Source organism: Netta rufina (assembly GCF_964035555.1).
Source record: "Netta rufina genome assembly, chromosome: 7".
NCBI classification, from domain to species: Eukaryota; Metazoa; Chordata; class Aves; order Anseriformes; family Anatidae; genus Netta; species Netta rufina.
In genome coordinates this window covers 29,430,392-29,454,742 of record NC_140130.1, presented here as the reverse complement: position 1 = coordinate 29,454,742, position 24,351 = coordinate 29,430,392, and the positions used below count along the sequence as shown (strand labels likewise).

The 24,351-nt window shown below is 42.8% G+C and overlaps 1 protein-coding gene across 3 annotated transcripts in view; it reads right to left on the bottom strand.

The window, feature by feature from the left end:
* Positions 1-24,351, bottom strand: part of TRUB1 (TruB pseudouridine synthase family member 1) — a gene marked incomplete at its 5' end in the record, with an annotated part of 51,099 nt that overhangs the window by 1,381 nt on the left and 25,367 nt on the right. For all 3 annotated transcript variants that reach the window (XM_084290600.1, XM_084290601.1, XM_084290599.1), the window contains 4 exons: positions 525-581; positions 1,715-1,854; positions 3,114-3,186; positions 9,561-9,642. In XM_084290600.1, the coding sequence (XP_084146726.1) occupies positions 525-581; positions 1,715-1,854; positions 3,114-3,186; positions 9,561-9,642 (352 nt within the window). The remainder of the gene's footprint in view (positions 1-524; positions 582-1,714; positions 1,855-3,113; positions 3,187-9,560; positions 9,643-24,351) is intronic.

The following is a 24,351-nucleotide window of genomic DNA, read 5'->3' as shown; positions in this document are numbered from 1 at the left end:
TAGGACACAAGACAAATAACCCTGTGGGAAAGCAACACCATTCACAGTAAAAGGAAAGGAGAAAGAAAACACTAGAAAAATCATCACAAACGAAGAAGTCTTTCCAGGAGATAGGGTTTATTATGTGCATGGTAATGTTCTGTGCAATCTGTTTTCAAAATGTGATGAATAATGTTTAAAAAGACAGTGTCTTTCTTCTGCCTCTTCTCACCCTTAATCTGAGTTAGCTTTAACATATGGAGGAGAGAAAAAAAAATTCCCACCTTGCCTTGCATTTTCTTGCTCAGTGCTATTCCTTGCTCCATTTTTATCCCCCAGCCCCCAGGGTCCTCCAGCAATTATTTAGCCTTCATTCCCTCATGCTCCCAAGGAAAATACCCTAGTATATAAAAGCAAGTGATAGCAGTACCAATCTGCAAAATAGCACGGAAGTCTGGTGGCCAGAGATATAAAACATGGTAAGATTTTTCTATAAGCAGACACTTTCATTCCTTAAACCATCACTTTTTTTTTTTCATGCCTACCTTTGCCAATGTCGCTGACCAGGCTCCTGACATAAAAGCCACCACCGCATTCAACATCTGGAATGTTAATAGTGACATGGTAAACTGCCAGCACAATGTGAAATCTACTTTACATAGAGACCATGCTCCCAAACAAATGTAAAAATGCACTAAGCAAACAACCCAGTGATAAAATATTTATAGGATGCAACATCAATTATTCATCCTGTAACATATGTGCGGGTGAGATTGCTAAGCCAAGACAGGAGGGAAGGCAAATACAATGGCAACGGAACTAACTCACTAGAAATTAAGTACTTGCCGTGGTATGTTAATAAATGCTTCAGTTCTATTCATTTCAAAGGTTTCAGATGGTTGTTTTGTATTTCTAATGATGAAGCCAAATTATTTCCAGAATAGCCTAAACTATCAATTTTTTTTTTTTTTTTTTTTAAGATACTGCACATAAGAAGCTCCAATAAAAGCTGCTGACATTTTAAAATTCACCTTTAACTTTCCCTGCTCTCTCAACCCTTCCCTTCTCCCTCTGCCAGCGATCAGCTGCAAGTCACCCATAAAGTAAGGCCCCAAGTAACACAGCACCAAGTTCTGTTGTTCATACCTGCTCATCATCTAACATCTGGTCCACCAGAGGACTACAGGTCAAGCAGGTACTTCCTCAATGCAAAAGATTATCCTGACCTCACCTGCATCAAATATTTACAATGGTATCTTTGGTTTATTTATTAAGGTGCTTCTTAATGTACTACCCAAGCTTTTTCATGTATGACAGAAGGGTAGGATCCTGTCTCTGCAACCTAGAAAGAGGTCTGACAGTAACTGATGGTGGCCCTTGATGAATTAAGATGCCAGCAGTCTGGGCACTGGGGCAAAGGAATGGGTCAGGGGAAGTAAGGAGACCTGAGAAAGGAGTAGTGAGCTGGAGGCTGCAAAATCATGGACAGATGCAAGTAATCTCCTGGCCAGCCTCTCAGAATTTTCCCTCACAGGAAGATTACATATAATCAGCTTAACTTAAAACCAAAATATGGTGCTTTTACTGCAAAGTGAAAGTCTGCGCACGCAGACTCACACTAAAATAAGTAGCTGAGGGAAATGAAACCCATTTCTATATCTTAGTCTCATTCTGAGTGTAAATAAGCACTAACAAACTGGGAGCGTCGCTCTATATAATAATCTTTGGCCCTTACCCAGTGTGAACAGTGGTGGCTGGAACTGTTGGAGAGAGAGGCTGTACACTCTTACTGGCCGAGCTGGCTTTGCTTCAACTGCTTCTCCTCTCTTCACCAGAGTTGATAGCCTTTCTCCATCCTTCTTCAAAGCAGAATAGCTGATCAGATAGAGCATGAAAATGCGTTACACTGTTGTAACAGAACAAGCTTCCCATCCTCCAGATCCTGTTAATATTGTACAACAGCATCCATTTTACCCTTCTAATCCTCTCCAAATGCTCACGTACAAAAAATAAAACCTAGCAAGTGCTTCTGAAATCTCCTGGACACAGAATAATCTCATTCACCAGTAGCTATGTAAATGGGAAAACAAGAGACGGTCCTCAAATTAACTCTTGCTGCATGGATTTAAAAGTGTTTCATCACTCAATTTCTAGTTTATGAAAACTAAGGGTTTCTACAAAGGGTACAAGACTTGCAACAGCCTCTCTCATTCTGCCCCTCAGAAGCCTGCAGGACACACTCTGTTTCAGTACTGTGGTGGGGTGAGCACTGGGCATAGCTCGGGCAATGTCTGTAACTCTGCCTTGCACCTTTACTCAACTGAGATCAGGGATTTTCCTGAACAGCAACTGCCAAGTTACAGAGCCTTGTTCCACTATGGAACTTAACATAAAATAAATAAAGAATTCAGTGATAACATGACACTTCATCAAAGTTCCAACTCTGGCCCTGAAGAAAAGACGACTATAGAAAAATCAAAAAAGATCTTGCTCAAATTACCGGAGGGTAATTTGAAAAGGTCACACAAACAGAACACCTACTGAACGGCTGACCTTACAGGGCTCGCAGCGGAACCACAGTAACCGATCCATTGCAAATGCAAAGGAAAGCATGTTAGCTTAAATCACCAGAAAAGCCATCTGTCACAAGCTAAGCACTTGCATATTGCCAGTTACCATGGCTCACCTGACTGGAAGAAATTTGTTAAGCTATGGAAGCTTAAATCACTAACAATTTATTCATACTCTAAGTTTTCAGAAAACTAATTTACAGGCGTTAAAGGAACTTCCGTGCTGATGTCATTAAGCCTACCCCTACCCCATAAATAAAATTAAAGCCTTGAGGCTTTCCCTTTTAATTGAAAGACAGGACAGAACAATCCAAGCCCTGCAAAAGCTGCTTAGGACTGTTACTCTGCTTTATATTCACCAACAAAACAGGCTCCAGGTCACCATTTGTGTTTGATGTTCAAATCAGCGTGACCTGCAGCTCCAAATGTTAAACTCCTAGGTCTGCCTTGCCTCTACCCTCTTGCCAAAACATGTCTTTTTTATTTCCAACAGAACTGAGTCCTGTTGGCAAGTCCTGAGAGCTGAACACCGCTCCTGAGAGTTCTGAACATTGTGGAACTTACAGCGGAGGAACTTGCATGATGTCCCCTGTGAACTTCTGTAGCACATTTTCAAGATCTCTTTTTGTTACCTGGTCTGTAGAAAGAAAACAACAAGTATGTTAGCATCGGTTATTCACGTGGCATCAATGGAACTGATCACATTCTGCAAACAGATACAAAGAAGTGGTCCCTCTTGTCTGAATTTAGATTGGATGAAAAATGCCAGCGATAAAAAACAGAATGTAGGTAGGAGTGTGAATTATCACAAGAAGAATGGAACAAACAGTCCAAGGTGATTAAGACAGCCTGGCCGCTTTCAGAAGGGCACAAGTCCCTACACACACTGTTCTGCTTTGCAACTTTTCCTCCCTCGGGACTACAAATTCGTTTTTCTTGGAAACCAGGCAAAACTACAAAACTTGTCCTAGTCTAATCTGTGTTGAAGGGCTAAGAAGAATAAAATGCTCATCTAACATTGACAACTACTCTTAAGAGTACATAACTGTACTCATGGGAAAATTCCAACAGGTTACTAGTGAAAAAACTGCATTTTTTTTTCCTATTGAAGAAAGACTACATCTGGAACAAAATACTAAATTCCTCCATCAAACATCTAACCTGCAGATGCTCACAAAGGCATGGTTACCTATTAAGTAAGGCAATTTTACTGAAGAAATCCTGGAAAAGAAAGTAACTGCTTTAGGAAATCTACTCTCGAATACACTTGCAAACCTGCCCCACTTTTATTAGAAGGCTATAACTGAAGTAGCTGGTTGCACTGGTCCTTTGAAATACTAGCAACAGGGATGACGTTCATCCCTGATTTGTTTAGAGTACAAACATAAGATCTGTAATCAAAATGCCCTTCAGTAACTAGTCATGTGCCTCCTAAGCTATATTCTAGTGGTAGACTTGGCAGTACTAGGCTAATGGTTGGACTTGGTGATCTTGGAGGTCTTTTCCAACCTAAGTGATTCTATAATTCTATGATGTTATTAGTGTCGCATGAAGTCAACAGCATCCCTGAACATAAATAAAATTATATTATTTATTGCCCCTTCATTATGTTTTGGAGAAGACCTGTGCTTGCAGCCCTTACAGAACAGCTGTACTTCATGCTGTAAATAAGAAGGAAGAGTTTTCTTTCCACTGCAACTTCTGAAGATGGCAATGTGGCACCTCATTTTGGCCAAGCACATTTTGTAGCCTTAGGAGCACATGCTGCCCTGAAGCGTTACTAACTGCAAGGTTGCAAGGCACATGGGTCAGTCAGGGATACTGAGAAAGAACAATGCACAGCAGAACATGGGGTAGGATTGACAAAATTGTTTGCACAGTAAGCCTGGATCATCTTCTGAAGAGGTTCTTACATGGCTGTGCAAATCTGATAGCATTGCTGTAGTTTAGCAATGCATCACATCAAAATTACACAGAAAAATTAGCTTGACTCAGCTCCATGCCTGTGATCCTGGTCTGCCTTCTTGCAAAACCCAGGCTCTTTCAGGCTAGAATTCAGTATTTAATATCTAAGGGGAAAAAAAAAAAATCCCCATGTGAGGAATGATGCATTAAGCCATTAACAAAGCTGTGCAGTGTGTTATCAAAGTAAATATTTATAGATGAGTTTGCTAAGATACAGGATAAATCATATTTGTCTTCTGCGATGCATCATAGCACAATCTGGTCAGTATTAAATTCTGAAAATCTCAAAACATGTTTTTTTTTTTTTCCTTCCCATGTGCACTGCCTTTGTGTCAGTGGGCTGTACTGGATTCTTGCTCTCTCCTACAGCAAGCTGGTGCAGCTTTCGCCCAGCTCTCCGACGAAAAAGAATGCCCCATTAATCCAGTCCCAAGCAAACACTTTCACTATGTCTAAATTGTGTATTTGTCCCAGGCACCAGTCTGGACTCGTGTCTCCGCAGAGCACACAGCCCACACTGTGAGCCAGCTCCTTCGCTGCCGTTCAGCTCCCCCAGTCCTGCCCAGCAGAGCCATCTCCCTTCTGGCCCCGTGCCCGCAGGTCTCCCTCCCCTGGCTGTGGGCTCGGGTTTAGTAGGTTAACAGCCTGCCTTGGCAGCAAGTTCAGAGCAGCATTTGCTCACAACCCTCCATCAAGCAGGGAAGATGAACACGTTCACAAAGGCTAAATGGTTTCAGCTGCTCCAAAACGTTCTCTCCCCATCCTCTGCTCCCTGAGAGCAAGGGCCAGAGAGGTTTCTGCAGGACTTATTTGTCACAGATCCCAATCACCCTCGCTACCGAGAACTAGACTACTCTCCTCAGTAACCCAATTGCAAATGCTAAGTTTTGCTAGAAGCTGGGCTTAAACTGCATCTCTCTGCCCTTTCAGGGAGAGCCGTCCCAGGAGTAAAGACAGCCCTAGCTTCAAACAAGATGACTGCAGCTGCTCTGTGTGCACACTATTTGAAATACCTTTATTTCAGACTGTTTTCTAAATTTCTTCATAAGCCTTTAGACTGACGGTGGGTTCTATGATGTCTGCACAGGCCGTGCTTCTTCCAGTGGACCGTTCCCTACAATTCTACCAGCACCCCAAAGCACCCAAAGCTTCTGGTCTTGAAGGCTTCTAAAACATTTAGAATGATGTTTTCAGCTTCTAGGATGAGCATTTTCAACAGTTATACTTCTAAACACTGGTAACTGTTGACCGATTTTCCTGCTGCAATCATAAAGGAAGGGAAATAAGTTCCCAAACCAAAAGGCGCCAGCTGTGCCACAGCCTCAAGAAGCCTCCACTGAAGGGTGATCTTGCCCTGTGCTTTCTAACAAGTGATACCAGAACAGAACGCAAGATCACAATAATTAACTGTGACAGTCCAAGGGAACTACAGCAAGTGGCCTCAGCTCAGTCTGGCAGCAATTGTCTGTAACAGACAAGCAGAAAGCTGCAAGGACTACTTTTATTTATTTATTTATAAATTATTCAGGTAGCTCTATTAAACACATTTTCACAGAATCAGCAGAACCTTTTAGAAAACCCTGAGAAATTCTGTGCCCCATGTCTGGATGCAGTCTCTGAGCAGCTGGGAGGAAGTGGGCTTCAGAACGCACATTCCTGTGAGTAGTTGCAGAAGGGCTGCAAGCGTTAACATCCTCAGAAAACTTCAGAGGAACATTAAATCCTCGGTGCTTCCAAAGTCAGCATCCTGGGAGCTGTACGATGCCCTAAGTAAATCTCACGTAGAAATACAAGTTCTTTCTCTGCTAAGAAAGAAACAAAAACTCTCAGAGGTTCAGGAGGGGTTAAACCCAAGCAGTTCTCTTCAACACATCCTTTGGTTGTGAGCAAGGCTATTTCACAACAGTTTGCTTTCCAAAGTGCTGTCCAGAGACACCTTGAGGACTAAAACCTAACACTTTCTTACAGCAGGAAACTTTGTTCAGGCACTTTACCCTTGGGGTTCAGTGGAGTCATTCAAGAGGAGTTTTAAACATCTTGCAGGCTGCTTTACTGCCCTCTCCCTGCATTAAGTCCCAGCCCTGGATTCTGCTGGTATTGCAGGATTTGTATTCCCTAGCAGATGCTCACCATCTCCCAGGATCCCTCTAGTTGTCAAGAAAAGCTGAAATTCGTTTGAAAAACCTGCTGTGTATGTTCCTGGAGCAGCAATTAAGATTAGGAATTGGTGTGCCACCCAGAAAGCCAAGCTGCTTTGGAGAAGGCACTGGATAAGAACAGAAATACCGGGTTTATGGAAGATGAAGAAGGAAGAAAATATAAAATACGTAGGTAGCATGCAGAAAGAGAAGGAGTACACATTCTCTCATCCTTCTTTATGAAGAATTCAACTCTGATTTGCAGCAATATGGAAAGTAACTGAGGCCAATTTGACGAGAACTCCTTTCAGCAGTCATCTTCAGCAAAAGGAAGCTTTGTCCCCTACCCAGTACTGCACTGCCCCAGAAATGCCATTACTTCCCTTCATGAAACTGCATGATGAGTGGGATTGACCTCAGTTTTTAAAGGATAAGCACCTCAAAAACATGGTTATTTTTAACCCAAATCAGTTTCCCAAGCTTACTTGCCATACAGTATAACAAAAACCTAAAGCACCCTAACAGAAGAGGTGGTGCAGGGGTAGGAAGCTAGTGTAACAGAAGCTGCCAGTGGAAGAAATGCTCATGAAAATCCTGTAAATTCTGTCTGCCATAAGCAATACACAATTAAAAAGCAAGAATAAAGTTTCATGAAAATTATTTTTTCTAATTTGACTATGGGAATTTCATCTATTTGAAACAAACACTCAGTGCACCCACAGCATTCCACTTTGACAGGTATACAAGGACTAGGGAAGCGTCCACCAGCATCAGCAAATGTTGGCTATCAGCAATTCTAATACCACCTGGATAGTTTGTCCTTTAGAAGCTTAGAGAGAAACTTAGATCCTTAGATCCTGAGGCAGAAGCAAGTGATTCAACATCTCTGAATAGCACTGCCTAGTAAATAACACAATTTACAATGATCCATCGGGTTAAAGGTGCACAAGAAACTCATCCTTGCCTGCCTCATTGTCGTGGTTCCGCTCGAGTGGGCAGCCGAGCTCCACCACAGCCGCTCTCTCACTCCCCCTCCTCAAAGAGGAATGGGGAGAAAATATGTGAAAAGGGCTCAAGGATTGAGATAAGGACGAGAAAATCACGCAATAATTATTGTAACGGGCAAAACAGACTCGGCATAAGGAGATAGTAAGATTTATTGCCTACAACTAACAAGCGAGAGAAGTGAGAAAACAAAGGAAAAAAAACAAAAGCACCTTCCCCCCATCCACCCTCTTCCACCTCCTCCCCCCGAGCGGCGCAGGGGAACGGGGAATGGGGGTTATGGTCAGTCTACAGCACTTCTTCTCTGCCGCTCCTTCTCGGTCACTCTCGTCCCCTGTGCTGTGGGGTCCCACCCACGGGATGCAGTCCTTGATGAACTGATCCGGCGTGGGCTTCCCACAGGCAGCAGCTCTTCCAGAACTGCTCCAGATATGGGTCCGTACCACGGGGTCCATCCCTCAGGAGAAAACTGCTCCAACCTGGCTCCCCTACGGGCAGCAGCTCCTGCCAGATCACCTGCTCCTGCGTGGGCTCCTCTCCACGGGCTACAGGTCCGGCCCAGAATCTGCTCCGGCAGGGGTCTTCCACAGGCGGCAGCCTCCATCGGTGCAGGGCCACCTGCTCCACCGTGGTCTCCTCCACGGGCTGCAGCATGGAACCCTGCTCCACCGTGGTACTCCATGGGCTGCAGGGGGACATCCTGCTTCACCATGGTCCTCACCACAGGCCGCAGGGGACTTCTGCTCCGGCGCCTGGAGCACCTCTCCCCCTCCTTCTACACTGACCTTGGCGCAAGGCTGTTCCTCACTCCTCTGACTCTCCCGGCTGCTGTGTGGCGCAGCGTTTTTTCCCTGTCTTAAATATGCTCTCACAGAGGCGAAAAACAACATCGCTTATTGGCTCGGATCTGGAAAACAGTGGGGCCCTTCCCAAACATGGGGCAGCTTCTAGATCTTTCTCACAGAAACCACCCCTATGGCTCCCTGCTACCAAAACCTTGCCACGTAAACCCACTACACTCATGCAAAAAGAAGGGCTACAAAAGAAAGGAGTGGAACCCAGGCTACCTTTTTTTTTTTTTTTTTTTTAATAGCATGATGAAAAAGATAATTTACTTCATCTGCTTATAACTAGGTACCACAAACAGTGTGGGACCTATACGAGTTGCTAAGCAACCAGTTACCTATTGCTTTTTTTTCCCCCAAGGTTGAGAAAGAACTCATGGCAAACGCATTTGGTGTGTCCCTGTTTAGCCCCACACTGTTTCTAAGACAGCCCAGGTAGTGTGGCATGTCCACTCCGACACAGTTGCACAGTCAGGATTAAGCAGAAACCTTAAACCCTTACACAATGCTCTGCGGGTCAGAACATTTCCTTTATTAGGACAGAAACGGCAAGCAAGAGCAAGATTTAGTAGGTGAATATATGCAGAGGGTAGTTTATGCCATCCTCATTTTGCACCGAGCAGTCTGTAGTTAACCAGACATCCTGGAGGGAAGATCTAAGTGCTCTTTATTCCTCCACTGGCCTTGAAGGGTGTTACTAAAAGAGCATTCAGGAGACTACACACTGTAAGATGAAAATTTTACCGGACACAGCATGCCATTTGTCAGCCTGTTAAAGATTTAAGACGACACAGTCCTGCCCAATTCTATTTTCTCCCCCCAGTCTAGTGTCTGCTTTGGTTTTTTCCCCCCCAACAGAAATGAACACTTGCACTGGGCAGAATTGCACGAAGCTGGACTGAATTATATGAGCACTGAAGTTGAAGATGAAATAATCTTAGTTTGATTTCATGTTTAAATTTAATCCACACGGTCTCAAATATCTTTTCCGCTTTTCTCAGATAGAGACCGTTTATGCCTTCAAATCACATCAAGCATATTGATTCATTTATGATTACCATAAGGTTTTTCTTCAGTTACTTTTCCTGTAGCATCCAACGTATCAGTAGCTTTGCCCAGCAGTCCAATGGCAGTGTACTTCTGGGAACGAAAAGAGAGAGATTAGTGAGCCAGCTTTTCTTGTGTTCATTTGGACTGGTTTTGGTTTTTAAATGACTTCAAAACAACAAGGACTCCAAACGAGACCTGGAAGAACACTAACTGTGAGTAAGCCGAAGTAACAACGATAAGACTGGGAGCTCAAAAGAAATTAAATCCTGCATTACATGGACCTATGACTTTTAGAAACCCAAGGAAGAAGAAAGTAATCTGATTTTTCCTATAAATACATCACTACCATAAAGAAAATAGTGTTAAAGATCCAAGTCCCTGGGGGGTGTCATAAGCCACTGTTTAAGCAAGGCACACAGAGCACCTTTCATGCAGGTTTTCTGTTTCTTTACAATCTTAAAAAACAAACAAACAAAACAAAAAAAAACAAACACAAAGAACTTGACTTGTGAAAGCAAAACACCCACTTCCAAAGCAAAGCATTGCAACAGCTCAGCCGTGAAACGCAGTGACACACAATAGCCTACAGCTAGAGGAGCTGTGAACATCTGGAAGCCGGTGCAGACATCGTGACTAGTACATGGAGTGCGAGGCCACTGGGTGACATCTCTGCTTGTCATGGGATCGCAGGATATTTCCCTCTCAGGGCTTTTCCTTAAACAGTTATTTGTCGAAAGAACTCTCCAGAATGTGTGTTTGTAGCTTGCAAGAAGGGATTAGCGTGTTCCCAGGCCAGTGGCTCTTGTCTGTGTTGCATTTCACCTGTGTCCTCCTTTTCCACACTTTCACCCCAAGTTCTGCCAGGCTACAGGAATAAGGCAGAACCTGCCGAAGCTGACAAAAAGCTTCCCATGAACCAGCTGCCCATGAGACTCACTCTGTACAATGAGTTTGGGTTAAGTTTGGAGATCTTTTCGTACCTGAAGGTCCGTGCTTTGAACTACTGCCTATCCTTCTTCCTTACATTTCACTCAGCCCTATCCCCATTTCGATAGCCTAGAAGAGAACAATCAAGGCGGTCCACGCACCTAACTCCCTGTTAAGGCTTCAATTAACTTCTTCCCAATCGAGTTAATAAAAATTTGAATCAGGTCATGAAAAGATGCACCTTCCTGAAGCTGGTTGACCAAACTCACTGGAATGCATCCAAGCACGCATCAGCGCTCACATTTTACTCTTTGATGCAATTCATCCTTTTTCATGTACTTGGCAAGAATAAACAAGCTCAAGTAATAACAGTGTACGAATATAAATCACATCTACAGAAAAGGACTCCTAAGACCTGTCTTGATTTTGCTCTGTGTGACAACCTGCCACTTGAATGCATTTCTTCAAGCAACTGCCATGAAATGGGAACAGCAGAAATAGTTGGACAAAAGGCAGCGGAGTGCAAACTTCAATATAAAAATAGCTATAGCCTTAATGTGGTAAGCAAACTTTTTTTTTTTCCTGCAGTAATATGCTGCAAAATTAGGCATTAAAAAATTTATTTTTATTTTTTTAAGTTTACTTTCTTCTGGGAAACATAGCAAAGAACAGGAAGGAATGGATGAAGGCTGCTCCACAATAAATATTTATATCAACTTTGCAGTACATCATCTGCTTTTAGGACCATAAAATTGCTTGCTCTCCGAGACATTTAATGATCTAGTTCTTAACTTTTAATAGCCCAGTTAGAAAGAGACACTATTCAGCAGTTATTTCTAGAGGTTAATAAAAAACGTGAGTAGATCTTAATTCCAGCATGATGAACGGTCTTAGCAGTTCAGTAAAACTTGAAAACTGAAAACTTCAAATCCCTTCAAATCAGACACTTCAGTTTGAATGCAGTTCTTAGTCTTAATTCTGTTTTTGGCTATGCTGCTTCAGGCTGTCCATTCTAATGACAAGCTTTATCTGACCTCCCTGCAAGGGAGAGATAATATCACGTGTTCATATGTAAACACAAACTGGAGGAACTACACAACCCAGAGCTCTAGACCCGACTCGCTCTTTAGTTTCTGCAAAAAGAAAACATAAAGCCATCTTTAAAAAGCCATCCCGAAAGAAAATCCTTAAAAATTGGTTACAAATTGCCATTCCTTAGAGAAGCCTTTAAAGAGTCACAAAAGCAGACTTGAGACAGAACCGCAATAATCCACCAAGAAGGCTGTAACAGGGCAGCAAGAATTACAGTTGGTTTACAGATCGGTCTCTGAAGTGCCCTTGGATACCTACAATTATACAGCGTAATTCCTACTGGGCACGTAGTAGGATTTACTTCCCCTGTTTAGTGTCCGGGACCCAGAGCTTGTAGAAGATGAGAATCTCGATTTAATCTGTTGTGCCTCTTATTTTGTGTCCAAATTCAGCATTAACTCTCCTCAGCCTCTACCTCACACTGCCCTGGGAAGCACCCAACAGATCGTGACTCATTTAGTAAGTGTTTGGTGACCTTTCCTCACCTGTGTTGGCAATCACTTCTTTCTTCCAGTTTTATAAAACGTATCTGGCAATATTCTTCCTGTACTCAAAGTACAAATCACTGCAGAACACGGACAGCAACAGCTCACAGCCACACTGACTGCAACCCACACAACCACGGCAGGAGGTATCTCAGGAAAAGCCCAGCAGATCCAGACCATGACAGGAACATCCCAGTACGAGCAGCTCGTCAGAGAATGGTCTGCCAGCTGCCAGCCCCAACACCTCTGCCCCCTGCTTATCTCCAGTGACCAAGACCCAAATCATTTAAGGACTGAAACCAGCACCTCAGCTTCCCTACGGGACTCTTCGATATGCAAGTGTAGCACATTCAAGGTTAAAATGAAGCACTCCCGGTCACAACTTAAAGCACCCTGCATTAATTTCAGCTTGTGATGATGTTCTGCATGGCCCCGAAGCAGCCTCCCAGCTGCCAGAACAGCGTGACCCCGAGGGGATGCAGACCTTCAGACAACATTCAGGCACTGGCGAATCTCTCTGCTGCCTAGAAAACATTTGTCTTGATGTTGTGGCAACTGCAACAAGAGGCAGCAAAGTGATCAGAAGCCCTCAAGTACAAGCAACTCTTTCATTCACACTAGTGAGGAGCTGACCTCGAGGTGCTTTAGGTTGACAGAGCACTGCACTCCATCCCTGACGATATAAGGAGGAAACCGTCCTGCAGCCTCAGGGATATGCATGGTGGGAGCAGCCCCAACAAGACCAGAAAGATGGGAAGTGCTTTGGTAGCCATACGGCTGCTACCACACCTGTGACCAGGAAGGCATGCCATAAAAGCCAGGACCAGAGAAAAACAGGACCACAGGAACCCCTAAGAAACGAATTACAAACCCTCCAGTACACCTGAAAGATCAAGGGAAGAGAAATTTTGTTTTAGTCACAACTGTAGGCACCATCAAAATTCTCACAGTCAATACACATGATGCTCACAATCATGTTTTAGGAAGAGAAAAAGCTCTCATTTGCCTTTTTGATTTCAAATCCAATTTAAGAGAAATCCTGATACTGGGTGGGAGGGGAATAAAACTATAAACATAAAAAGAGAGAAATTACAGGACTTTGTCAGTGCACATATTTAACTGTGCACTGGGAGGAGAAAGGAGGAGGAGGAGGAGCAGGAGGAGGAATCCTCTCCTGCTTGAGGGTTCCTGCAGCCAGCAAGCCATTAGCTGCACAGGGCTGAAGCCCCTGGGCTGCCTGCCAGGCACGTCTGCCCCACTTATCAGTGCAAGTGCCAGACAGACCAGGGAACGGAACTTCTCGATTTTAATTGTTAATGTATCAAAGGGTGGTGTGGGTTTTTTTGGTTGGTTGTTTGTTTGGAAAGAAGCCAGATAGCTGAAATCTTAGATTATAGCATGTTTAAAAGCTTTTTTCAAACATGGAAACGCAACGCTTTGGAGGAGCTAGACAGCAGCACACGTAATTATGAAATAAGGTCACTAGAAGCTGTCAGGAAGATTTTAAGATGGTTCCCACTGTAAGAAGTTCCCAGCAAAGCAGACTCCCTGGAAGAGGCAGGTCGTAAGAGTTCACCCAAGGGTGACCCATTTTCTAATCACAGCAGCAACCGAATGCAGAAGTGTAAAAGGAAAGGAGAGATCCCAGCCCCTGTGCAGGAGGCTGAAAGCCAGGGAAGAGAAGCCACAGCTGATAGAAAGTCAATTTATGCAAACTGGTGCCTGCATGGGGCTGACAAGTTTGAGAGAACGCACACAAAAAAAAAAAAATCAACAAAAATAAATAAATAATGATGAAAAAAAGTGGTCTCGGGAACCTGAAAGAAATTGGAGGCAGCACCCAGCAGGCAAACACTGACTAGAATTACCGCTCCCATGACTAATCCATTCGACCTGTATGCCTGGTGCAAGCAGTTATATTTTTGTAAACTTCAGCCAAAGAAGCCTTCAGCTCTCAGCTTTACACTGGCATTCGGTTTGTATGCGATGATTTCTGAAGCACGACTAAGATGCTCCGGATTTACGCGTTACATAACTGGTGCTTGCTGTTTGTGTAGCATCAGCAGTGACCAATGGCCTCCCGCATGCTAATCATCCACCCAAACAGACGGGTACACGGGGTAGACAAATAAGCTGGAGAAAAAAAAAAAAAGAGGGTTGCCATAGTTTCAATTATTTTCCGAAACAAAGCACTCTCAGTAAGTAGATTCTAATATATTAAAAACAAAGAGCCCTAATCTCTTAAAAGCAGGTTGCATGGGGAAAAAATTAAGACTGCAGGATTAGGGAGGAGCTCCATATTTTATGATGGAGCAAATTCAAAATTAACAAACACCAAACATGTCCTCTTAACACACACAAAAAAACTTCCCTCTCCCATTCATTTTTCTCCCAAAAGAAAAAGCTGACTTTGTGCTACGCCTGCACTAAATTTTATTTACTGCTGGATGCTGTAATTGTACTGTCATTGCTGAAGAACTATCTGATCTTTACTCTTGGGCTAACAGGATTTTCTGACCTCTTATGTCAGCTTGTTTAAGAAGTTCAAGCGCACAGGGTGACTGGACTTTCAAAGCGAAGGACTTGAACCACCTGTAGCAGGGGAACCCACAAAGGACACTTTACCTGCATGCAGTTCAGAGAAGCCTTAAGGCAGTAACCAAAGATAGCACCAAGTTCTGGTGTTAGAGGGAGGGAAGGAGAGGGAGAAAAACCAAACCAATAACTAAAAATAATACTAATAATCCCAACATTAACAGGAACACTAAATCACCCCAGATGGCACCATGGCCCTGTGTCACTCGTAAATGCAACACAGACTCACAATAGCCAAAGGGGGGATGGAGGCTGATGTGCAGAAGCAGCTGCTTGTAGACCACAGCCTATTTATGCAAACCTTTCTGACACTTGCTGCTCGTGGAACCTACCACACAGCAAAATACCTCAAGCTGGCCCTTAGATGTTGTCTTCAGCACCTGTTTTTGTTGTTGTGTTTGTTTTTAAACACCTGTTTCCTCATTCTGCCATCTAGCACCTCCACCACAGAGCAGACAAAATAAACCAAGCCAAGCTCCATCTCCTAGCCGAGAAACAGTTTAAAGACAATTCATAATTCTTTGCCCAGAGATAAGACAGTCCCTCCAGCGGGTGGGAAGACTTTAGGCATAGATAAAATTGAAAGCCTTTAAGTGAATCTGAAGACACTGCTAAGTTTAAGATGCTGTATGTTCTAAAATGCAGAACTATGAGCATCTCCACGTTACTAGAAGAAGCACTACAGAAAACCATGCAGAATGGCTAGTTTAATCCTGTTAACATCTTTTCTTTTTTGTCACCCCTGTGATTTTGACTAGGAAAAAAAAAATCTTGCCATCTTGCAGCCTTGGTTTGGGTTTTCGTTTTTGTTTGTTTGCTTGGTTTTTGCTTTTGTTTTTTTTTTTTTTTGAATGAATGAGTTAATGAATGCAAGGCAGACCTGTACGTTTAGCACAGAGACACACAATTATAGAAAGGTCAAGAGAAAAGAGGGCCACACCGACCTCATGAAAGCAAGCACATTCCAGCATGCTCCTGAAATATTCCGCATTTTTGGAGGAAAGAGCTTCTGGAGCACAATAGATGCAGTCTACTCAATATTTCCAACAGTTTAAAAAAAAAGTGTGAATATTAATAGAGCATGAAGCTGAGCTATTAATAGATTAGGCCTCTGGGGTTAACATAAAAGAGACTCAAGCAATACACAGCGTGTTAAGCCAGCTTATTAATGGTACTGCAGCAGGAAAGCTTCTATATATACTATCTAACAGCTTCTTCTACAACTGTGTTTTGGGGATACTGGGTAGGTAAGGGAAGAACAGATATTCACATCAGCCTCTTTTTATGATTTTTTTTTAGGGTAAAAAACAGGTTACAAATGTACTGTGTTTCGAAACAACGGGTCACTGAAGATGACACCAGTGTGCATACATGGAAGGGGCACATTAAGACCATTTTTATCCAGCTAACAGTTCAGCCCTTCCTGATTCCCGCATCCTACACCGTGCATGCTTAACATTCTCTCAGCGCGCAGACACCACTTCAAGTTTTGCTAACACCTTCTACACAATCTCAAAACACATCAAAAACAAGAGAATGCATGCAGTTCCTAGCCTTCCTTTTTTTGTAAGCATTTTCCTTGTAACAAAGTAAGGAGGAAGACCATGCTTTCATAAACTGACATTGATCTCTAGTTAGCATCTTGAGACATTCAGGGAACAAGAAGTTCATTATCAGTAATGTACAGCGATGCTCACATATCAGAAAGCCACAGCAAGTGTACGTAACCAGTGATGGTCTCTGGTACGAGGCCACGGTACGACAACAGAAAGCTCTGGTCCTGCAAAAATTCTCAGGTGTCAGTAGTGGTTAAAACAAAAAGCAAACAGTATCATGGTGGTGCTTGGATATAGCTGTCATGGACTACAGACATAAGTAGGTCAAGCTTTAGTATCAGAGATAACATCTTGCACCTATGAGTTCCTTATCTGTTCGCACAACTCCCTAACAAATACCAGGTAACAGAAATGGCAAGTCTCTGTCCTATTTGTGTATTTCAAGAGTGTAAAATACTTTAGTGAACACACAAAAATGGTAACTAAACGGATGAAATTAAGCAACCACTACATGTCAGGATGAATCACCTAGCCCGTCTACAAGGGCTGAAACACATCCATCTGCCTGTGGGTTAACATCACTCATAAAACAATCGCTCCATCACTGATCTGCCAGTCCCATTCCTCAAGGGAAACCTATAAAACACCTTTCAAAACAAGCCTGGGAACTAAAATTCATAACTCCACTGGGCTCAGAAAAAAAAACACGAGCTCAATAGAGATATTGGATTTATGGCACAGTATAACGTTACCTCACACTAACCCCCTCACATTCCACAATGAATAATATACCAGGCTCTCTCCTTCCCCTAGGAGATAACCTTATCTCTTTCTTTCCTCTCCTACCTTCCTTGTAAGGAAACAGCAATTTCTTTGGGCTTGAACAGAGGCAAAGCAATGACATTTTATGTAGCTACAATCCATTTTGCTTAAGTGAGCAGGTCACACACAGCACTCTTTTTTGTTCCTTCTCCAATCTCAAAACCAACCGAAATTCTGTCAGACCCTTGCTCAGTGTGGATGGCATACCACAAACAACGAGGTGTGGGAACGAAAGGGCACGAACCATGGAGTGAAAAACGAGAAGGTGTTGCAGATGAAAAATTTCCTAGGGAAAGTGCTAAAGAGCAAGCTATCCAGTTTTACTTGGATTCCTCACAACAAATATAGATAGCTGGATGTGACAGCAGTGCAATGCGGAGGCAGAACACCAGCTAAAACCACAGCGTGTTGGTTTTACCCAGCTGAACTCCGCCACAAGTGCTCTCTCACTCCCCTTCCTCAAAGGGAAAGGGAGAGAAAATATGATGGAAAGGGCTCAAGGGCTGCGATAAGGACAGGAAGATCACTCACCAATTATCGTCACAGGCAAAACAGACTCAGAGTTGGGAGATTAGTGAAATTTATTGCCTATTGCTAACAAGCTAGAGCAGTGAGAAACAAAGGAAAGAAACCAAAACCACCTTCCCCCCTCTCCCACCTCCTTCCTTTGAGCAATGCAGGTGAACAGGGAATGGGGCTGCGGTCAGTCCCTGACACTTTGTCTCTGCTGCTCCTTCACGGTCCCTCTCTGCCCCTGCTCCCCATGGGGTCCCTCCCATAGGATAGCGTCCTTCCCAAACTGAGCTTGCGGGGCTGCCCACAGGCAGCAGGTCCTCAAGCACTGCTCCCACACGGCTCCATCCCACAAGGTCCATCCCCCAGGAGCAAACTGCCCCAGCACAGGTCCCCCACTGGTGGGTGGCAGCCCCCCCCAGATTCCCTGCTCCACGCAGGCTCCTCTCCGCAGGCTGCAGCTCCGGCCCGGGGCCTGCTCCTGTGGGGGCTCTCCATGGGCCGCAGCCTCCTCCAGGCCACATCCACCTGCTCCACCGGGGCCTCCTCCACCCATGGGGGGGCTGCAGCGTGGAGATCTGCTCCGTGTGGGACCCATGGGCTGCAGGGGGACAGCCTGCTCCACCAGGGGCCTCTCCACAGGCCGCAGGGGGACTGCTGCTGTGTGCCTGGAGCACCTCCTGCCCTCCCGCTGCACTCACCTGGGGGCTGCAGGGCTGCTTCTCACTCCTCACTCTCCCAGCTGCTGCTGTGCATCTTTTTTTTCCCCCCTTCCTTAAATCTGCTCTCACAGAGGCACAAACATCATCACTTATTGGCTCAGCTCTGCGGTGGGTCCCTTTGGAGCTGGCTGAAACTGGCCCTTATCTAACGTGGGGCAGCTGCAGGGCTCTGCTCACCGAGGCCACCCTCGCGGCCCCCCACTATCAAAGCCTTGCCACATAAGCCCGATACACACAGGTGAACAGAAGCAAGACAGGATCTGAAGACTCATCATGCAAGCAATAGCAATCCCCCTACCCTTCTTGACTGGAAGCCTGGCTGATAAAGAATCCTGCTACCTCACATGGGATAGAAGTTGTTTTCTTAATCATAAAATCCATTTATGAAAGGAGGCAATGAAACAGCCCATCTGTATGGAATAGTGCGGGGGTCTTACCTGTCATCGCTGCCTGCCCGGCCAGAACCGCTGGTGTACCACGGTCACAACCAGTAACTACTTTTTCTTTCAGAAGTGATCTAAAAGATACCTACTTCACTAAACTCTGAACAGATTTGAAATTGCATCTAATTTTAGAACCCATGGTTCTGTTTTAGACCTGAGAAAGTACTTGCAGGTTCAAATGCCTAGCTTGCCTTACTACACCAATAAATTTAATAAAATACAAAAAAAACTACCATTACTCACAAGCTCACCCTTCCAAAAGAATGTTAAAAATACCAGAATATGAAAAAGAAAACAGAACACACACCACTATCCACTGTATGAATAAATAGTTTTGACTCTGCCAGCTCCAAAAGAAAGCATGATGAAGCAAAGAGCTCAGCTGGTGATACTGTGGAGAAATCTTTTAATATTAAAAATAAGAGCACACACAACCAAGAGCATCCCTCAAAAGGAAAGTCAGATCAATTTTCTTGCACTCATAATTCAAGTATATGAACTGGAGCACAAACTGCTTTAGAAATACATTTTAAAAGAAAATAAAAGGCTCTTTAAAAAGAAAGGATTTCATAAGATATAGCACTTATACCATCACGGTATGCATATTAATGTGCAAACACACAAATGTTGGCAGAAGAATAGAGTTCTCAGAGATCCTGAGTTCTTATAAATCTCAGGAAAATAGGTAGATAGAGGAAACAAATCTGTTCTAGCTTCCACTAAGAAAAAGGCCCCAGAGGGAGCCCCACTGTATTACCGGATACCAACGAGTCCACATGGGGCTTTGGTGTCTAACGAGCTGTAAACAAACGAAGTCACAAGAAAAGGCTTCATTAGTTTTGCTCCTTATAGAACTCCTAGATGTTCTTTTTAACGCATTATTAATTCATTGGACTCACTGCCTTAAGATGGAAGTTAAGGACTAAATTCAAAAAGAAAAAGAACTCAGAGAAAGCTGCCAATCTTTGCGTTTGAGAAGTTTAAGGGATACAAATTAAAGCCTAATCTTTTAGGACAGTAAGATAATCACAGGAGGTAAAGAAACAACCTGTTTTATGGACATTTTGTTTTGTAGCATCTGGTCCCAACCCTCCAGAGAAACAAACCTGCAATATATGAATCTAAACCAGGTATCACACTGCAAGAAGCAACTTACTTGTCTCCGAAATTCTCAGAAGCGCTGTGAAAACAATTCTTCCATAGGATGCAAGTGTGAATGCCAAGTTTTGAGACCTAATCACTGGACTAGTACTCATTTCCCATCCAGGATTCACAGAAACTCCAGATAGTCCAATTATAATAAATCTAAGTTGCCACATATCAGGTAACTCATGTATATTTGTTCTGCCCATAATCTCTTTTTCTCTTTCTAGTGCTTGCAATGACTTGGATTTTGTGTTTTACTCCACCCAGTGATTTTTATTTTATTTTGGATAGCGTTTCATTCTGGAGAAGCCAGAACTTCTGAGATTACATTTTCTGTTTTAAATAGCTCCTGCCCAAGCTTGTGCAAACATCGCAGTGTACTCGAGCAATTCCCCTCCTATCACTGAGTTGTTGAGGTTTCAGATTATAAACAGACCATGACACGAAGCTGCATCCTTAGATAAAAACAAAACTTTCTGCTTTCTGCTCATCAGGTAGCAACGATTTCAATCACAGTTAGATGGATAGCCAAGTCCTGGCCTCATTCACACTTGTAGGAGTGAAATAAAACTCTTAGGGTGAACCTAGATGTTATCTCACTGAAAAATATGCAAATTAAGCATGGAATTGAAGCATAAAAGTTTAAACTATCCTGTTTTATCCTAACTAACAATAAATGCTGTATGTGTTGGAAGACAACTCCTCCCAATGGAAAGCATTAGAATAATGAAAAATTTCATTACTTAATGCTACATTTTTCCCCCCCTCCTCTAATGAGTCTGTTTCTGCATTACAGCAGCACATTCTAGGAGATGAGAGGTTTTAAAATAGCATTACCATTTGGGAAAATGTACTTCTAACTAGCATTCTCTAACCCCTTCGCCCTCCCCAAAAAGTCATTTCTATTATTGTGTTTGAGAGAGACAAGTCACCCACAAGACTGAGCACTTGAAAAACCATTTACCATAATAATAAAAATTGGTCCACCCCAATTCTATTCACTTTACCAGTGAAACAAGAAATAGTAGAACAAGAAACTATCTTTATTTTGCAAACACAATAAAACAATTTATCTCAAAAACACAGTGGGGAAAGTCCAAGACAGAACAAGTTCAAGTCCCAGCACATAAGATGGAAAAGTGATTCTCCTATGGAACACATATTAAATGCTCAGAATTTACATTCCAGATCCAAAAGGATTCAGCTTCTCCCCCTCACTTGGAACATTTGAAACAAAATAATGCAAACAAACAAAACCTAAGCCAGCTTGGACATATTTTTATTTCTGGATAAACACTAAGAATTCAATGAGATCTGGAACACTAAGTAGGTATTGCCCTTGGCTACACATTTTTATTTGTTTTGAGTTACTACATAAGGAGGTGAAACTGACAGAGCACCAGTGGAGAACATGATTTACAGAGGAAGAGTAACACTCCTTGTATAATATGTACAAGTTGCAAATTGAGTGATAATGTTCATAGCTGCCACACAGAGTCAGGAAAGTTTCACACAATGTTTGAAGAAAAAAAAAAAAAATCAGAAATAGTCCAATCTCTGGCAGAGCCACCATATGGAGTTTACTGCAGTAACATACGTTTTGGCCACTCAGCATATCTCTGCTGCCAACAATGATAGACTGAACTATTTCTTTACAAGATACATTCCTATAAAGAAACAGTAAATCCTAACCAGTGAAGCTCAGCCAGTTCAGCTGAATCTTTATAGTAATAAACAAAATAAAAGAAAAACATCACACCTTTCAGCATGCACTTTAGCATCCACAATGGTAAAAAGATCAGAGTAGAAAATTGTAATACATGGCACGGGATGCAAAAAAAAAAAAACCTCAAAGGTATTTAGACAGTCATATATTTATCTATATCATCTCTCACTACATTATGAGCCTTTCCTGTAAGTGTGGCCAAACCCAAGAAGGCAGGTATCTGCAGCAAATCCTTCAACTTCCTTAAGCTTGCTACCCTGAGTTACAGCGTGCCTAATTTATCAAAGCATAAACAGAAAATAAGAAAGCAGAGGCAGACAAGCTCCAAATGAAGGCTTATGACTGTCAGGCCATCTGGCACAGATGCTAGCTGCCTCGCTCCCTCTGCCATATCAGAGCATCCAAACAGTTCCTGTGGAAGAGCAGAGCTGCTGTAAGGATGTAGCTTTACTTGCCTCATTAAATCACGTGCCCGCAGCCCATCCAGTCTAAGGCCAGGTGAGAGCTGATGGATCCAGCTGGGGCAGCTTTCTGGACTGTCCACACCGCCCGTTTCTCCTCTGTGTTCCCTTCCCTTGTCCCGCAGCAGCAGCTCTAAGCCTTCCTGAGCTTCCTGGGTACAACACTCAGACAAATGACCCTACTGGCTGCAGGACGGCCAAGTCACCAAGGAGCTCTTCTGACAAAACAGTAGGAACCGCCTCATCCACCACAGCTGTTTCCTCTGAGCATCAGCTTAAGAGATTCTTGACTTGCTTGAGGCGTTTTGAAATCAAGATATTTTTCCACACACTACAAAGACATAACTGAATTATCTCAAAGCTTTAGTTTAACTTAAATGTTCTTTAAAGGGATATGTCATGTGGTAAAAGGTTAGAACTTCCATGCTGAAATGCTTTAAATAAAAATAATTTCCTAATGAGGGTTGGAAACACTTCTACAACTGGAGGGCTGTGCTTTCCACTTCCCAGAGGTTAGGGCAGCTGTGCCAGAGGGGAGGAGGATACAAAAACTTTGGTGAAACTCCTCAGTAGGAGGAATATTTTAAATATTATATGAATCCATATGAAGATATGCAGAGTAATGCTGCTTCAATAGGAAAGCTCAAGGTTTAAGTGCTCCTGGGCACTGCTGAACTGGTAATTAAACAGCCAACTAAACAAGAGCCTTGAAATTTTATCAAGTGTTTAACAACACGAGGGTAGAGAAGCTGCTAAAAAAGCAGCATTCAGCTTCGTAGTATGCTTCCTCCTGGATGCTTTTGGGTTCTGGCCTCTCAGCTGCAAGAAACACTAACAAGTGAGCACTGGTCAAATTGCATAAGAAACTATGGAGGTGGTTTTAGTTAAATTGCTAATTTTTTTTTGCTTGAAATTGCAAAGACTAAAATTACACTTTTTTTTTCTGTTCAAATGTCTGTTCTAATCCCAGATTAATTTTAATTCAGTTTTGCTTAGTCAATGAGAGAAATGTGATGTCTAGGATTTCAGAGATAGAAACCTGTGATTTGTAAGAAATGCAACGTCTTAAGTGTTCAGAACATACATACAGGATTTATCACCTAACTCCTTACACTTCAACTGAAAACCCAGCTCCAGCTGCTCACTGTATGTTTTCAAACATAGGAGACTGAAATCTGGTCCTATATATCAATACAAGCCCATTTCAGTCAGTTGAGAGACTGACAGAGTACACAGCAAGGTTTGTACCTGTCTCTACAGCTACAGCTTTTTATCCTGCTTGTATTCTCTCCTGTCAAAGTATTTTCCTTGGAGCTGAACTGAAGATTATCAATCAAATTTTACCTCAATTTATCACTTCAACACCTACAAACAGCTTAAGTGATCAGACCAGAAGAGAATGGGAAAATAGCAGAAATGAATGCATTAGAAAGGCTATCAATTTGCTGAGCCCTCTCTATTGACTTTCCCTGAGTACAAGATGAAATCTGGTAGGCTTAATTGATTTCTGCATCTTTCATTCTTACCTAAACTTCTCATTTAAAAATAACTGCTAAAAGCACAGGATTTTACTTGCAAAGAAAGAATCAACACTGATAGGTTATTCCTGGAGCACACGCTCCTCTCTGTGTAAGTAACTCCTCCAGTCTGGAGTGCACTCACCAAAGATGTAGTGCAACTGATCAAAAGCAGCAATGAACAAGATTTCTGCCTGTTGAGGCTCCAGTCTGGTCTAACTCACGCAGCCAGAAGGCTTTTGTTACCTTTAGCTCCTTACATGTGCCTGTCCAGGTGTTTGCAAATCACCTGTCTGAAATAGACAGAACCTGGAGTGAAAGCTACTATCCCATACACAAAACATACTTCACTCCAAAGGGTGCCTCTTAAGGTCTTGCTGCATTTAAGAAGGGAGAAAAGAAACAAAGACCATCTGTTACTGCAAGGTGACCAGTAGTTATGTTATCTACATACAAGGAAATCAAACAGAAACCGAACCATCACACACAATTACATTCCAAAAGCATCCCTTATGGCGCCATCTGCATTACATGTTTTCAGGTTTTTTTCTTTGTTGAAAACACTGAAATATTACAGAAATCTTCTTGTAGAATAGGAATTTGTTTTCCTACAGAATGTTGATAAAGACCAAAGACAAACAAAGGTTTTTTAATGACCAGTCTAGATATAAGAGCCTCAACATCAAATTTCTGCCCAAATGCAAAGAGGAACAGAAGTATGTATTTACAGTGAACGTAATGGACATTTCGGATATTTGTATGTTGGTGCAGCTCTTCATGGGAAGAAAAAACAA